The sequence below is a fragment of the Oncorhynchus clarkii genome, chromosome 14 (assembly GCF_045791955.1).
Source record: "Oncorhynchus clarkii lewisi isolate Uvic-CL-2024 chromosome 14, UVic_Ocla_1.0, whole genome shotgun sequence".
Lineage (NCBI taxonomy): Eukaryota > Metazoa > Chordata > Actinopteri > Salmoniformes > Salmonidae > Oncorhynchus > Oncorhynchus clarkii.
In genome coordinates, this window is record NC_092160.1 from 29,281,862 (window position 1) to 29,297,581 (window position 15,720).

General features: G+C 43.3%; 1 protein-coding gene across 6 annotated transcripts; it reads left to right on the plus strand.

Moving 5' to 3' along the window:
• Positions 1-1,483: 1,483 nt before the first annotated feature.
• On the plus strand, positions 1,484-13,680 carry LOC139366491 (E3 ubiquitin-protein transferase RMND5B-like). Of its 6 annotated transcripts, none has more exons than XR_011626769.1 (12): positions 1,500-1,541; positions 2,687-2,745; positions 2,855-3,027; positions 3,786-3,928; positions 4,113-4,250; positions 4,378-4,478; positions 4,893-5,059; positions 7,733-7,898; positions 9,628-9,730; positions 11,522-11,676; positions 11,813-12,164; positions 12,249-13,680. XR_011626769.1 is itself a non-coding variant. In XM_071104011.1 (11 exons), exons 3-11 carry the CDS (start codon positions 2,889-2,891, stop codon positions 11,874-11,876), a joined length of 1,176 nt encoding a protein of 391 aa, XP_070960112.1. In that variant the 5' UTR covers positions 1,502-1,541; positions 2,687-2,745; positions 2,855-2,888; the 3' UTR covers positions 11,877-13,680. The 6 variants fall into 6 exon arrangements, 2 of the variants coding, with proteins under 2 accessions (XP_070960111.1, XP_070960112.1); XR_011626770.1 differs by having other exon boundaries at positions 1,502-1,541; positions 12,207-13,680; XR_011626767.1 differs by lacking the exon at positions 2,687-2,745 and having other exon boundaries at positions 1,484-1,541.
• The last annotated feature ends 2,040 nt before the right edge of the window (positions 13,681-15,720 follow it).

Genomic DNA, 15,720 nt, shown 5'->3' on the forward strand with positions numbered 1-15,720 from the left:
CTAGTTTGTTGTCCTTTTTGGGGTGTAATTGTGGTTTGTGAATCTGTCACCTAACTTGAAGCAATCCAAGTGTGTGTAAGGATTTATGTGCATGACTGTAATCTAGCCTATTGGGGGTTTCATTTCCTTCTAGAAAGATCCCATGCAAAAATCCCTCCAATCGTCTGTTGTGAAGTGTGATCATGCATGTTTAGATCATAAGGAGTGAAAGACGAGATCAATTGGAGTTAATTTGACTTGTACAGATATCCTAATGTAATAATAACATATGCCATTTAGCAGACACTCTTATCCAAAGCCATTTACAGTCAAGCTTGCATCAATGTTTACGTATGGGTGGTTCAGGGAATCAAACTCACTGTAATGGCGTTGCAAGAGCCGTACTCGACCAACTGAGCTGCAGAGAACAACACTTATCTTACTTACTAGTGCTTCTCTAATCGGTGGGACACCCCTTGCTTGTTTGACCACCATGCACCTACAGAAAAGTAGCCTCATTAATGTTTTAATCAAAATTATGGATGGCCTCTTATGCGCTTGCCGTCCCCTTATGCCATAGTTTGTACATCTCAATTGTCAGTAGAAAGCACATTTTTTTAAGCAAGTCAGCCATATCAGCTATGTTTTTTTTAAAGGCAGTAAATGAGGCTGAATGAACTGTTTCGCTGCCAGAGAAGACTCCGCTGATAGCCAGGGGTAGCAGTGGTGAGACGTTGGCTTTATGTAGGCACCGTTTGTCACTGTTATAGTGCCTTAATGTATTGTTTAGTGTTGTGTAGTGGCTTTGCTGGCATGCATCTAAAAACAATTTGGGGAGTTTGCCCCACCAAGATTTACATGCTAAAATCGTCACTGATTAGCTTGATCACAGAATCCCTAGTGCAAGATTTTTCTTTATTTTTTTTTATTTTTATTTTTTTTATACACTCAGTATGTGGTAATGCAAGTTATTGAAGTAACGGAATTGAGACCTTGAATTTATTGATGACATGAATAATTGAGACATGTCTTATGAGTGACTTTTAGTAATCTACATGCATAATTATGTTTTTGCGTGTGTGCGTGTGTGTGTGTGTGTGTGTGTTTTACACATCAATGCCGGTCTGGGGTCATTACCAGATAGTTATATCACAGGTGGGAAATCCCCTGGACAGCTCCAAGCCACACACCTGTCTTCACCATAGGTCTGCAATCTGGCCATAGATCTCCATGCATAACCGTCCATACAGCACCACCTGGGGTTCGCAATGAAGTTGTAGGCTATTGTTAGACAATTTAATATTGGAATCAAATGCTATCACTTTGAAACCTACATTTTACTTGTTTTATAGGCATACATGATTATGTATCAGAGGATGGAACTCTGAAAATATAGTATCTTTACACTCTGTAAAAACTGAAACATTGAATCAAGTCTAAGAACCTTACATTCATGGGTAAAGTAACTCCAGTACTTTTATTATGAAAATCCGAGACATGCTACACAGGAAGGAAGTTCCGCAGATCGAAGGACGACTGGTGGAGAATAGCTGTCACGACAGGCAAGTGGTGTTTATGTTGACGTTTTATGTTGTTATTTTAATTTATTTTGATATTTTCTGACATGTCGTTGATATATTTGAGAATTGAAAAAAGTATTTGGACAATCTGGCTATCTTTCTAACTATACAATCAATTAAAATACACCATTATAGACAAGTCAAACAAACAGCTTCGGTCCATGCTAGGTTTACATTACCGTTAGCTAGCTGTTTGTTTACGTTATGCGACAAACGTAGAAAGCTAACTTACTCAACAACATGTCTCAGTTGCCATTAGGATTTCTCGCTGTATGATAATCGCCATTGTAACTAAGTGGTGTTTGATACGACGTCTTATACAGCTAGATAACTAGCTACGCTAGCTGGCTTGGTACTGTTAATATTGTTGTGGATATAGCTAGTTAGCTTAGCTAGCGTAGCTAACTTGATATTTGCTACCATAGCTGTTATCAGAGATTTGTTGTCAGTTTTGAGTAAGTAACAAGAACATAGCTGGCTATATTGTTAGTCTTTAGCTAGCTACTTGACTCAAACAAAGTGTCAGCAAACGATTTGACTAGTTAGCATACCGTTCAAACTCTGTTTTGCAGTCGAATGTCATTGTTTGAGGGCTTGAGGCTATGGACAGGGCCTATTAGCTTCAGCGAGCAAAGCAGTTCCAAAAGTAGCCACTGGTTTACAGTAGGTTTAGCTTCGTACTATAGCTATTTTTATATTTGTCAGATGAACAATTCAAAAGAAAAGTTTTTATATTTTAGGAAGAGAAGAGGAAAGTTGCTAAGCAATGTTTTTCAAATGTATACAACAGGAATGCCTAATTTGTCAATGAGACCAAAACATCCAGGCCTAACAACTGTTCTGCACTTGTTGATCTAAAATAGACTGTTCTTCTTTCATATTTTCTGTTGCATCTCAATGATTATGAATACTGTGCCACTGCACACTTTAGGCTCTAGCAAATCTGATTAAACTAATAAAGGATTTTGTTGACCAGTTTGGCTAAATCAGTTATACCAGTAGTGAAACAACTGTAGGGGTTATGGGAGGATTGCAAAATATTGAGTTATTGTCTGTGACCTTGTTCAGTGGTTCTCAAACCTCTACTCGGGGACCCCTAGTTGTTCTATGTATTTGCTATATTCCAGAGCTAGCACACCTGATTCAACCTGTCAACGAATCATCAGGCCTTGACTAGGTGATTCAGGTGAGCTGGTTCAGGGCTACAACAATATTGTGAAATGTCTGGTGGTCCCCGGGGAGAGGTTTGAGGACCAGTGATCTAGGCCTAGTTCCATATGTCTTGTCTCTCCCAGGTGGTAGTGAATGCGGTAGAGTCCCAGTCTAGGTATGGAGCAGTGTGCGTGTGTGGAGCGGGAGCTGGAGAAGGTGCTCCATAGGTTCGTCATGTACGGACACCAGTCAGAGGAACGTCTGGACGAACTTCTTCGCAGCGTCTGTGAGCTACGGGGACAGCTGGTTACATTCGGTAAGGCAGAGCCAGCTCCACGCTCTAGTTTAGAAGTAGTGTCCACTCCAGTCATCCGGTACCTTGCAGCTGCATGGTACTAAATGAAAGAATGATAGATACCTGCACACACTGTTACAGGCCCCATATTTGAGGAATTCGATGCAGGAGTACAACTAAAGCACTTCAACAATATGCAATTGAAGTTATTTAAACAATTTGGCCCTAAGAGAAATGAAATATTGTTTTGCTCCGGTTGCGTGCCTTGACTCGCGAGGGTTCCGCCACAGAATTGATTCATAGGTTTCTTTATGTGCGTTCAACAGGACTGCTTTTAACCTTTTTTAACCTTTTAATGTTCTGATTTGTTTGAACCTGATTGCTGTCTCCTTCAGAGCAGAGACATCACTTGAATATCGTTCTAATTCTAGACATTCTGTTACATAGCATTGTTAAAATGTTCCCATGTAATGGGGTCGATAACCATAGAAATATGTAAGGGACAATCAACGAGGGTCTATGCATTCAAAAGCAGCTCAAACATAGAACATGTAAGAATGAACTATAGCCGTTGAATTCCACCGTGCAAATATACCGTGCGTTAATGCACGCTCTAGAATGCCCTTCATGCCAATCAGAAAGGAGTATTCAACAATGGCATGGTGTAAGTCATTGTATTTCTACGGCGCCAACATGGCTGCCATAGAGTTTTGTGTCATGTCAATCACAATGCAGAAACCTCAATGTACCAGCTCTCTAAATATATGGCTCTCCTTCAGGGGTACAAGATGCAGATCTGACGGTGCTGTCTCAGACCATGGCCCAGTGTTGTAAGAACATTAAAGAAACGGTACAGCTGCTGGCCTCCAGACACAAGGACATCCACGGCAGTGTCTCCAAAGTTGGCAAAGCTATCGACAGGGTGAGAGTTTCCCAGTAAATACTTTCATTATAGAATCTTTACATTTTTAGAAAAGATGAATGATGACACAACTCCCTTGCGGTTTATAAAATGTACCTTAAGCACACAAGGGAGAAATTTCAGCAGATTCTGTGTGTTTTATTTCCGGTTATCCTTTGGTTGTTTCCTGGTTGTGTTTCTGTAGAACTTTGATGCAGAGGTGAGTGCAGTGGTGGCAGAGACAGTGTGGGACTCACCTGAGAGACAGAAGTACCTTAGTGAGACCATTGTGGAACACCTGTACAGACAAGGCATGCTGAGCGTGGCAGAGGACCTATGTCAGGTAAACAACTGAGATGAAACAAAAGCCTGCACACCCTGTTGGTCCCCAGAACCAGAATTGAAGACATTTGGTGTATTTCATATGCATTACAACTGCCTGGCTTCTCTATTGTTTGTGTGTCTCCCAGGAGTCTGGAGTAGTGATTGACATGAGCATGAAGCAGCCGTTCTTGGAACTCAACAGGATCCTGGAGGCCTTGAGGATGCAGGACCTCAGACCAGCACTAGAGTATGTCCTGTACCTCCTCTCTGTTATATACTGACCTCAGACCAGCACTAGAGTATGTACTGTACCTCCTCTCTGTTATATACTGACCTCAGACCAGCACTAGAGTATGTACTATACTTCCTCTCTGTGTGCAGTTGAATGTGAATCAAACCCCTCTTTGATCATTTTCAGCCATTCAGTAACTGATTAACTTTAGAGTAGTGAACACAATTGAGATCTGAAATGCCAGGGTTGAAGGTCAATTAGAATTTCAGTTGACTTCCTGAATTGATTGAATTGGGGTCTATTCACTAGGAGCCAAACAGAACCAAACAGAAGGAAACGGGGAGGGACCTACCTGAATTTGTCCAATAGAAATTATTGTTTTCAATTTACAACTGTTTGCTACGGTATGCACTAATGATTACAATCCAGGTGGGCAGTAACAAACCGGCAGCGCCTGCTGGACCTGAACAGTACCCTGGAGTTCAAGCTGCACCGCCTCTACTTCATCAGCCTGTTAAACGGAGGCATCACCAACCAGCTGGAGGCGCTACAGTACGCCAGGCACTTCCAGCCCTTCGCCTCGCAGCACCAGAGAGGTAGGAACACAGACAGCCTGGGCCCTGTTCAGGTCAGCAGGGTGGGACAGATAGAAATTTAGGCAGCAGATATATGATGGTCTGAACGTAGGCACTAACAGTCCTTCATCTCATAGCACCAGAGGTAGGGACAGACATACCCTGGCTGGGGCCTCCTGGTGGTCTTGAAGAGAGGTAGGGACAGACATACCCTGGCTGGGGCCTCATGGTGGTCTTAAAGAGAGGTAGGGACAGACATACCCTGGCTGGGGCCTCCTGGTGGTCTTGAAGAGAGGTAGGGACAGACATACCCTGGCTGGGGCCTCCTGGTGGTCTTGAAGAGAGGTAGGGACAGACATACCCTGGCTGGGGCCTCCTGGTGGTCTTGAAGAGAGGTAGGGACAGACATACCCTGGCTGGGGCCTCCTGGTGGTCTTGAAGAGAGGTAGGGACAGACATACCCTGGCTGGGGCCTCCTGGTGGTCTTGAAGAGAGGTAGGGACAGACATACCCTGGCTGGGGCCTCCTGGTGGTCTTGAAGAGCTTTTTGACAAGGATGTTCATTAGGCACCAAACATATATATATACAGTGCCTTGCGAAAGTATTCGGCCCCCTTGAACTTTGCGACCTTTTGCCACATTTCAGGCTTCAAACATAAAGATATAAAACAGTATTTTTTGGGGAAGAATCAACAACAAGTGGGACACAATCATGAAGTGAAACGACATTTATTGGATATTTCAAACTTTTTTAACAAATCAAAAACTGAAAAATTGGGCGTGCAAAATTATTCAGCCCCCTTAAGTTAATACTTTGTAGCGCCACTTTTTGCTGCGATTACAGCTGTAAGTCGCTTGGGGTATGTCTCTATCAGTTTTGCACATCGAGAGACTGAAATTTTTTCCCATTCCTCCTTGCAAAACAGCTCGAGCTCAGTGAGGTTGGATGGAGAGCATTTGTGAACAGCAGTTTTCAGTTCTTTCCACAGATTCTCGATTGGATTCAGGTCTGGACATTGACTTGGCCATTCTAACACCTGGATATGTTTATTTTTGAACCATTCCATTGTAGATTTTGCTTTATGTTTTGGATCATTGTCTTGTTGGAAGACAAATCTCCGTCCCAGTCTCAGGTCTTTTGCAGACTCCATCAGGTTTTCTTCCAGAATGGTCCTGTATTTGGCTCCATCCATCTTCCCATCAATTTTAACCATCTTCCCTGTCCCTGCTGAAGAAAAGCAGGCCCAAACCATGATGCTGCCACCACCATGTTTGACATTGGGGATGGTGTGTTCAGCTGTGTTGCTTTTACGCCAAACATAACGTTTTGCATTGTTGCCAAAAAGTTCAATTTTGGTTTCATCTGACCAGAGCACCTTCTTCCACATGTTTGGTGTGTCTCCCAGGTGGCTTGTGGCAAACTTTAAACAACACTTTTTATGGATATCTTTAAGAAATGGCTTTCTTCTTGCCACTCTTCCATAAAGGCCAGATTTGTGCAATATACAACTGATTGTTGTCCTATGGACAGAGTCTCCCACCTCAGCTGTAGATCTCTGCAGTTCATCCAGAGTGATCATGGGCCTCTTGGCTGCATCTCTGATCAGTCTTCTCCTTGTATGAGCTGAAAGTTTAGAGGGACGGCCAGGTCTTGGTAGATTTGCAGTGGTCTGATACTCCTTCCATTTCAATATTATCGCTTGCACAGTTCTCCTTGGGATGTTTAAAGCTTGGGAAATCTTTTTGTATCCAAATCCGGCTTTAAACTTCTTCACAACAGTATCTCGGACCTGCCTGGTGTGTTCCTTGTTCTTCATGATGCTCTCTGCGCTTTTAACGGACCTCTGAGACTATCACAGTGCAGGTGCATTTATACGGAGTCTTGATTACACACAGGTGGATTGTATTTATCATCATTAGTCATTTAGGTCAACATTGGATCATTCAGAGATCCTCACTGAACTTCCGGAGAGAGTTTGCTGCACTGAAAGTAAAGGGGCTGAATAATTTTGCACGCCCAATTTTTCAGTTTTTGATTTGTTAAAATTTTTTGAAATATCCAATAAATGTCGTTCCACTTCATGATTGTGTCCCACTTGTTGTTGATTCTTCACCAAAAAATACAGTTTTATATCTTTATGTTTGAAGCCTGAAATGTGGCAAAACGTCGCAAAGTTCAAGGGAGCTGAATACTTTCGCAAGGCACTGTATATATAGGAACAACCAGTCCAATAAGAAACCCTCATTTTTGTTTTCTCAATAGCTTTCTTACACGACTTCATAGCTTCTTTCTCTTACCAGCTGACTGACTAATGATCTGTTCCAATAGTCTGTGAATGGACACCCTCCTTCCTCCCTCCTCCATAACCCCTGTCTCCCACAGACATGCTGAATAACACCTTCTCCTCTCCCCCAGACATCCTGAATAACACGGTCTCTACTCCCCCAGACACCCTGAATAACACTGTCTCCTCTCCCCCAGACACCCTGAATAACACTGTCTCCTCTCCCCCAGACACCCTGAATAACACTGTCTCCTCTTCCCCAGACACCCTGAATAACACTGTCTCCTCTCCCCCAGACACCCTGAATAACACTGTCTCCTCTCCCCCAGACACCCTGAATAACACTGTCTCCTCTCCCCCAGACCTCTCCCTCCAGAAATCCATTACAGCAGTGTCTTCTCTCCCCCAGACATCCAGATCCTCATGGGTAGTCTGGTGTACCTGCGGCACGGCATAGAGAACTCTCCCTACCGCTCTCTGTTAGAGACCAACCAGTGGGCTGACATCTGTAACAGCTTCACCAGGGACGCCTGCGCTCTGCTGGGACTATCTGTAGAGTCACCTCTCAGTGTCAGGTTAGACACACACACACACATACACACACAGCAGTATAACGCTGATAGTAAGATTCCTTGTCATTGTTTTTCACTGCAGTATGTACAGTTGAAGTCGGAAGTTTACATACACTTGGGTTGGAGTCATTAAAACTCATTTTTCAACCACTTCACAAATGTCTTGTTAACAAACTATAGTTTTCGCAGGTCGGTTAGGACATCTACTTTGTGTATGTCACAAGTCATTTTTCCAACAATTGTTTACAGACAGATTATTTCACTGTATCACAATTTGAGTGGGTCAGAAGTTTACATACACTAAGATGACTGTGCCTTTAATCAGCTTGGGAAATTCCAGGATATTATGTCATGGCTTTAGAAGCTTCTGATTGACTGAAATGATGTCAATTAACCTATTGGAGGTGTACCTGTGGATGTATTTCAAGGCCTACCTTCAAACTCAGTGCCTCTTTGCTTGACATCATGGGAAAATCAAAAGAAATCAGCCAAGACCCCAGAAAAACCTCCATAAGTCTGGTTCATCCTTGGCAGCAATTTCCAAATGCCTGAAGGTACCACGTTCATCTGTACAAACAATAGTACGCAAGTATAAACACCATGGGACCACGCAGCTGTCATACCGCTCAGGAAGGAGACGCGTTCTGTCTCCTAGAGATGAACATACTGTGGTGAGAAAAGTGCAAATCAACCCTATAACAACAGCAAAGGACCTTGTGAAGATGCTGGAGGAAACAGGTACAAAAGTATCTATATCCACAGTAAAACGAGTCCTATATCAACATAACCTGAAAGGCAACTCAGCAAGGAAGAAGCCACTACTCCAAAACCGACATAAAAAAGCCAGATTACGGTTTGCAACTGCACATGGGGACAAAGATTGTACTTTTTGGAGAAATGTCCTCTGGTCTGATGAAACAAAAATAGAACTGTTTGGCCATAATGACCATCGTTATGGTTGGAGGAAAAAGGGGGAGGCTTGCTAGCCAAAGAACACCATCCCAACCATGAAGCACGGGGGTTGCAGCATCATGTTGTGGACTGGTGCTCTTCACAAAATAGATGGCATCATGAGGCAGGAAAATTAGGTGGATATATTGAAGCCACATCTCAAGATATCAGTCAGGAAGTTATAGCTTGGTCGCAAATGGGTCTTCTAAATGGACAATGACCACAAGCATACTTCCAAAGTTGTGGCAAAATGGCTTAAGGACAACAAAGTCGAGGTATTGGAGTGGCCATCACAAAGCCCTGACCTCAATCCTATAGAAAATGTTTGGGCAGAACTGAAAAAGCGTGTGCGAGCAAGGAGGCCTACAAACCTGACTCGGTTACACCAGCTCTGTCAGGAGGAATGGGCCAAAATTCACCCAACTTATTGTGGGAAGCTTGTGGAAGGCTACCCGAAACATTTGACCCAAGTTAAACAATTTAAAGGCAATGCTACCAAATACTAATTGAGTGTATGTAAACTTCTGACCCACTGGGAATGTGATGAAATAAATAAAAGCTGAAATAAATCATTCTCTCTGCAATTACTCTGACATTTCACATTCTTAAAACAAAGTGGTGATCCTAACTGACCTAAGACAGGGAATTGTTACTAGGATTAAATGTCAGGAATTGTGAAAAACTGAGTTTAAATGTATTTAGCTAAGCTGTATGTAAACTTCCAACTTCAACGATATCTGTGATTTCCATGTGTGTCTTTCTGTGTTGAATTCTTTGTCAGTTTTGCGTCAGGCTGCATGGCTCTGCCAGTCCTGATGAACATCAAACAGGTGATTGAACAGAGACAGTGTAGTGGAGTCTGGACACACAAGGACGAGCTGCCTGTAAGTCTCCCTCTCTAAGCTCTCTGCTTTTCTCTCATGACTTTCTCTGGGTGACTTTCTCTGGGTGGTTAATCCTATTAGCATTTAAAAGCAAGAATTGTAATTCATAACTATTTTTAACTATTCATGAAATAGAAAAGAAATCAAAAATAACATGTATAATACTACACTGCTCAAAAAAATAAAGGGAACACTTAAACAACACAATGTAACTCCAAGTCAATCACACTTCTGTGAAATCAAACTGTCCACTTAGGAAGCAACACTGATTGACAATACATTTCACATGCTGTTGTGCAAATGGAATGGACAACAGGTGGAAATTATAGGCAATTAGCAAGACACCCCCAATAAAGGAGTGGTTCTGCAGGTGGGGACCACAGACCACTTCCAGTTCCTATGCTTCCTGGCTGATGTTTTGGTCACTTTTGAATGCTGGCGGTGCTTTCACTCTAGTGGTAGCATGAGACGGAGTCTACAACCCACACAAGTGGCTCAGGTAGTGCAGCTCATCCAGGATGGAACATCAATGCGAGCTGTGGCAAGAAGGTTTGCTGTGTCTGTCAGCGTAGTGTCCAGAGCATGGAGGCGCTACCAGGAGACAGGCCAGTACATCAGGAGACGTGGAGGAGGCCGTAAGAGGGCAACAACCCAGCAGCAGCAGGACCGCTACTTCCGCCTTTGTGCAAGGAGCAGGAGGAGCACTGCCAGAGCCCTGCAAAATGATCTCTAGCAGGCCACAAATGTGCATGTGTCTGCTCAAACGGTCAGAAACGGACTCCGTGAGGGTGGTATGAGGGCCCGACGTCCACAGGTGGGGGTTGTGGTTACAGCCCAACACCGTGCAGGACGTTTTTCATTTGCCAGAGAACACCAAGATTGGCAAATTCGCCACTGGCGCCCTGTGCTCTTCACAGATGAAAGCAGGTTCACACTGAGCACATGTGACAGACGTGACAGTCTGGAGACGCCGTAGAGAACGTTCTGCTGCCTGCAACATCCTCCAGTATGACCGGTTTGGCGGTGGGTCAGTCATGGTGTGGAGTGGTGCTCGCCAGAGGTAGCCTGACTGCCATTAGGTACTGAGATGAGATCCTCAGACCCCTTGTGAGACCATATGCTGGTGCGGTTGGCCCTGGGTTCCTCCTAATGCAAGACAATGCTAGACCTCATGTGGCTGGAGTGTGTCAGCCGTTCCTGCAAGAGGAAGGCATTGATGCTATGGACTGGCCCGCTCGTTCCCCAGACCTGAATCCAATTGAGCACATCTGGGACATCATGTCTCGCTCCATCCACCAACGCCACGTTGCACCACAAACTGTCCAGGAGTTGGTGGATGCTTTAGTCCAGGTCTGGGAGGAGATCCCTCAGGAGACCATCCGACACCTCATCAGGAGCATGCCCAGGCGTTGTAGGGAGGTCATGCAGGCACGTGGAGGCCACACACACTACTGAGCCTCATTTTTACTTGTTTTAAGGACATTACATCAAAGTTGGATCAGCCTGTAGTGTGGTTTTCCACTTTAATTTTGAGTGTGACTCCAAATCCAGACCTCCATGGGTTGATAAATTTGATTTCCATTGATAATTTTTGTGTGATTTTGTTGTCAGCACATTCAACTGTGTGAAGAAAAAAGTATTTAATAAGAATATTTAATTCATTCAGATCTAGGATGTGTTATTTTAGTGTTCCCTCTATTTTTTTGAGCAGTGTATAACCATTTATAATGGATTATTAAAGTAGGTTGTCATAGAAGGGTAACAGAGTGGTCCTGTCTCCCCTCCCTCCAGATTGAGATAGATCTGGGGAAGAAGTGCTGGTACCACTCTGTGTTCGCCTGTCCCATCCTCCGACAGCAGACGTCAGAGAGCAACCCTCCCATGAAGCTCATCTGTGGACACGTCATCTCCAGAGACGCCCTCAACAAACTCACCAACGCTGGAAAGTGAGTCTGATCCAGGTTGACAGACAGACAGGCAGACAAACAGGCACTCAACCATTGACAGTCAGACCTGTGGAACTCTGTGGTTAAACTCTCCTGCCGGTCTGTATATGTCTAACTCTGTCCTCCATCTCCTCAGACTGAAATGCCCCTACTGTCCCATGGAGCAGAACCCGTCAGATGCCAAGCAGATCTTCTTTTGATCCCCCATCCTGTTTCCTGAAACCCCCTGGAAACCCCCAGGCAAAGTGGAGCTCCTTTGAGCTACCCCAGGACCCCTGTAAATCCCCCATCCTACCTCCTGAGAGAGAGAGATCTCAAAAGGATCATTCATTCATTGACACTCATTTGCAGCTGCCCGCAGAACTTACTATAGGCTAATTCTTGTTAAGGATGTGATGATGCGTTATCATGGGGTATCAAGTTGAGTTGTAGAGTTTTTGGACGACTGCTCTGTTCCTTGTTTCTTTCCTCTATATATCCATCTGTAGGCTTTCCTCAGAACACAGAATCCTCTATATATCCATCTGTAGGCTTTCCTCAGAACACAGAATCCTCTATATATCCATCTGTAGGCTTTCCTCAGAACACAGAATCCTCTATATATCCATCTGTAGGCTTTCCTCAGAACACAGAATGGTCGGTTGAATGGATGTTAGGTGATGTGACATTATGGTTTTTAGGAAGTTGTCTGATTTCAGGAGAGTATTTAAACTTCTATATTACAGAGGTAAAGCTAAGTGGCCTCTGAGAAAGTATATTCACATATATATTGTATTGAGAGGTTGTGATTGGCTGATAGGTTGAGGTGACCGTGGTTACAGTTTGTGAATGGAACACTGATTGTAAAAAAAGTAAAATCTTGCCTATTGGCTATGATGTAATAAAGGCCCTGATTGGTTGAAAGTCACTATGGGTTACAGTACATGTATGTGTGATGATCAGCAGTTGTGATCATGGAGAGGTCGAGGGTCAATTGGCTGATTTTGCAACTGCCTCCAATAACAATAATTTTCCTGTTTCTTGTTCTGTGTAGGCCGATGTATTTAACAAAAACAAATTATACTACTGTGAAGTCTGATTTAGTTTTTATTTATCATCGCTAGAATCAAGTCTCCTGTAAAATTAGTGAAACCTTAAGTAACTTTATACCTTTTTATGAAATATAATTCTGCCACAAAATAGCAACATCAGTATTGGATCCATGATCAAATCCTTCTCCTTGGACCAAACGGATAGCTCCCAGCCCATGAAATGGTGATGTCATACCAGCTCATGAAATGGTGACGTCATACCAGCTCATGAAATGGTGACGTCATACCAGCCCATGAAATGGTGACGTCATACCAGCCCATGAAATGGTGACGTCATACCAGCCCATGAAATGGTGACGTCATACCAGCCCATGAAATGGTGACGTCATACCAGCCCATGAAATGGTGACGTCATACCAGCCCATGAAATGGTGACGTCATACCAGCTCATGAAATGGTGACGTCATACCAGCCCATGAAATGGTGACGTCATACCAGCCCATGAAATGGTGACGTCATACCAGCCCATGAAATGGTGACGTCATACCAGCCCATGAAATGGTGACGTCATACCAGCCCATGAAATGGTGACGTCAGCAAGGTCTGCACCAGCATATCTTTAACAGCCGACACATGGTAGCAGTCAGCCATTATATCAACTCTGATCTCCAGTCAGAATGAATGATGGTAACAGGTCTTTATTTGTGCGTACACGTTTCTTTTGTGTTTAGTTGACATTTTATTTCCTGCTTTTGGTTGACAATCATTCACCTCCTGTCCCAGAATACATTAAGATCTGTAATGGCTTCTTCCTTGGGTTCTTTTTCTTTTCCAGCAGTCAGAGTTATTGAGTTCTTGTCTGATAGGTTTGCCTTTTACCTGCTTTATTCCAGTTTTATTGTACATATTTATTCTCTAACATGTTTCATATTATACCTGCATCTTGAAATGGAATAAAAACTTTATACTCCAACTCTGTTTTTATGTTTGTGAAATGTATCAGAGTTTGGTTGTTTTTCTGTTTGGTTAGCTGCAGGAAGATGTCAGTTTGGTTGTTTTTCTGTTTGGTTAGCTGCAGAAAGATGTCAGTTTGGTTGTTTTTCTGTTTGGTTAGCTGCAGGAAGATGTCAGTTTGGTTGTTTTTCTGTTTGGTTAGCTGCAGGAAGATGTCAGTTTGGTTGTTTTTCTGTTTGGTTAGCTGCAGAAAGATGTCAGTTTGGTTGTTTTTCTGTTTGGTTAGCTGCAGAAAGATGTCAGTTTGGTTGTTTTTCTGTTTGGTTAGCTGCAGAAAGATGTCAGTTTGGTTGTTTTTCTGTTTGGTTAGCTGCAGAAAGTTATTTTTTGGTGACAGCCAATACTAGCTACTATTATTGACTCACATGCTCTTCCTGCAGATGCCACCAGATGGCGGCCTTACCACACCAGATGACTCCATACTAAACAACATGCCTCAGCCTGAGATTTTAGTTGCAGAAACATCTTCACCTGGGCCAGCTGAATTCACTTCACGCAAACAACTATCCTCCTGTTGACTTTAACTAGTGTGTGGTATAGTTGTAAGTAATACTGTAAGCTGCCTAACATTGAATGCTTGCAATCCGAGCAGTGTGGGTTGCATGTGTAGAGTCCCTCCTACATACAGAGCAGCAACACAGAATCATGAGTTAATATCGTTCATCAACCCACACTCAGAAGACAATCGCCCTCTCACAGTCACCTATGTGAGTTGTGGAGTTATATTAAGCCCTGGTTTATATAATGTTAGATGGAGGTTGGTGAGTCAGAGGGAGAGATGGTGTTTGGCTTGACCCCCCCCCTCCCGGGAACATACACGTCAAGTCTAAAACAGGGCTGTTTGCTAACTGCTCAAACCGTGAACCTGGCAACTACACAAGTCAAATATGCTTGAGAGTGGGTGGCAGGAGGGGTCAATAAGGGCTGGGATGGAGTGAATGGAAACCAGGTGTTTAATGAGTTGGATGCCATTCCATATATTCCGTTCATGCCATTACTACGAGTCTGTCCTCCCCAATTAAGGTTGCACCAACCTCCTGTGGTACATACACAGATATTTTTCCATCAGGGTTCTAAAAGAATGGGTGTTTGTGTGTCCAGCACTCAACTTCACAAAACCACACAGGGCAGCCACTCCCCTTCTCTTCAGCTTACCTTGGCTGGCTCCCATGGAAAGACCTGTTCCTTACGCTAACAAAGATCCTCCTCTGTTCACATCTAGGCTGACCTCTGCCCTCTAATGTCCAAACTCAGGGAGGAGGTATGTAAGGGCCAGGTTTGTACAGGGGAGTGACAAGGGTGTGTGGTGATAAGGATCCAAGGCCGAGACATTGTAAAGGGGACTTTCCTAGCAGATTCCTCAAATCTGTAGTTCAGAGGGGCCACAAAAACTAATCTCTCAGTTAATAGTCTCCTTCACTACAGATATTGGGAGAATCTCAGTTGCATACTCCTTGTGTCCTCTCCACCTTTTCAAAACCCATTGGATGAATAAGCCAGGAGTCCCGCCCCTCTGACCTTCTCCTCCAATGGGTTTTGAGAAGAAGGCGAACAGTAGGCAATTGAGAGATTCTCCCATTGTCCAATCCTGCACACAACAAATAGGTATTTTGAGTCAAATTGACTCTGAAAATGTGACACGACTTGTAGAGTAACTTTAACACTATGTAGAATGGGACCAAATGTTATCTGAAACAGTGTTGAATTCACTCTTAGGAGTTAAATGAACACTTGTATTTTTACTGTGTAGTACAAGACTCTAGGGTTTATGTATGTTAGCGGGTTCAGTGTAGTATAGCATAGTACAGTACATTATAGTATAGTGTGGTATACCCTACCAGTGACTTACTACAGGTTGTGATTTTGTTTTTATTACTTAGACAACTGCTAACGTAAAAGAAATAGCCCTCAAAGAATCTCTCACACCACTTGATAAATGTTTATTATAGAAATTCAGAACCAACATATATAATATATATATATATATATTTAACTCCAG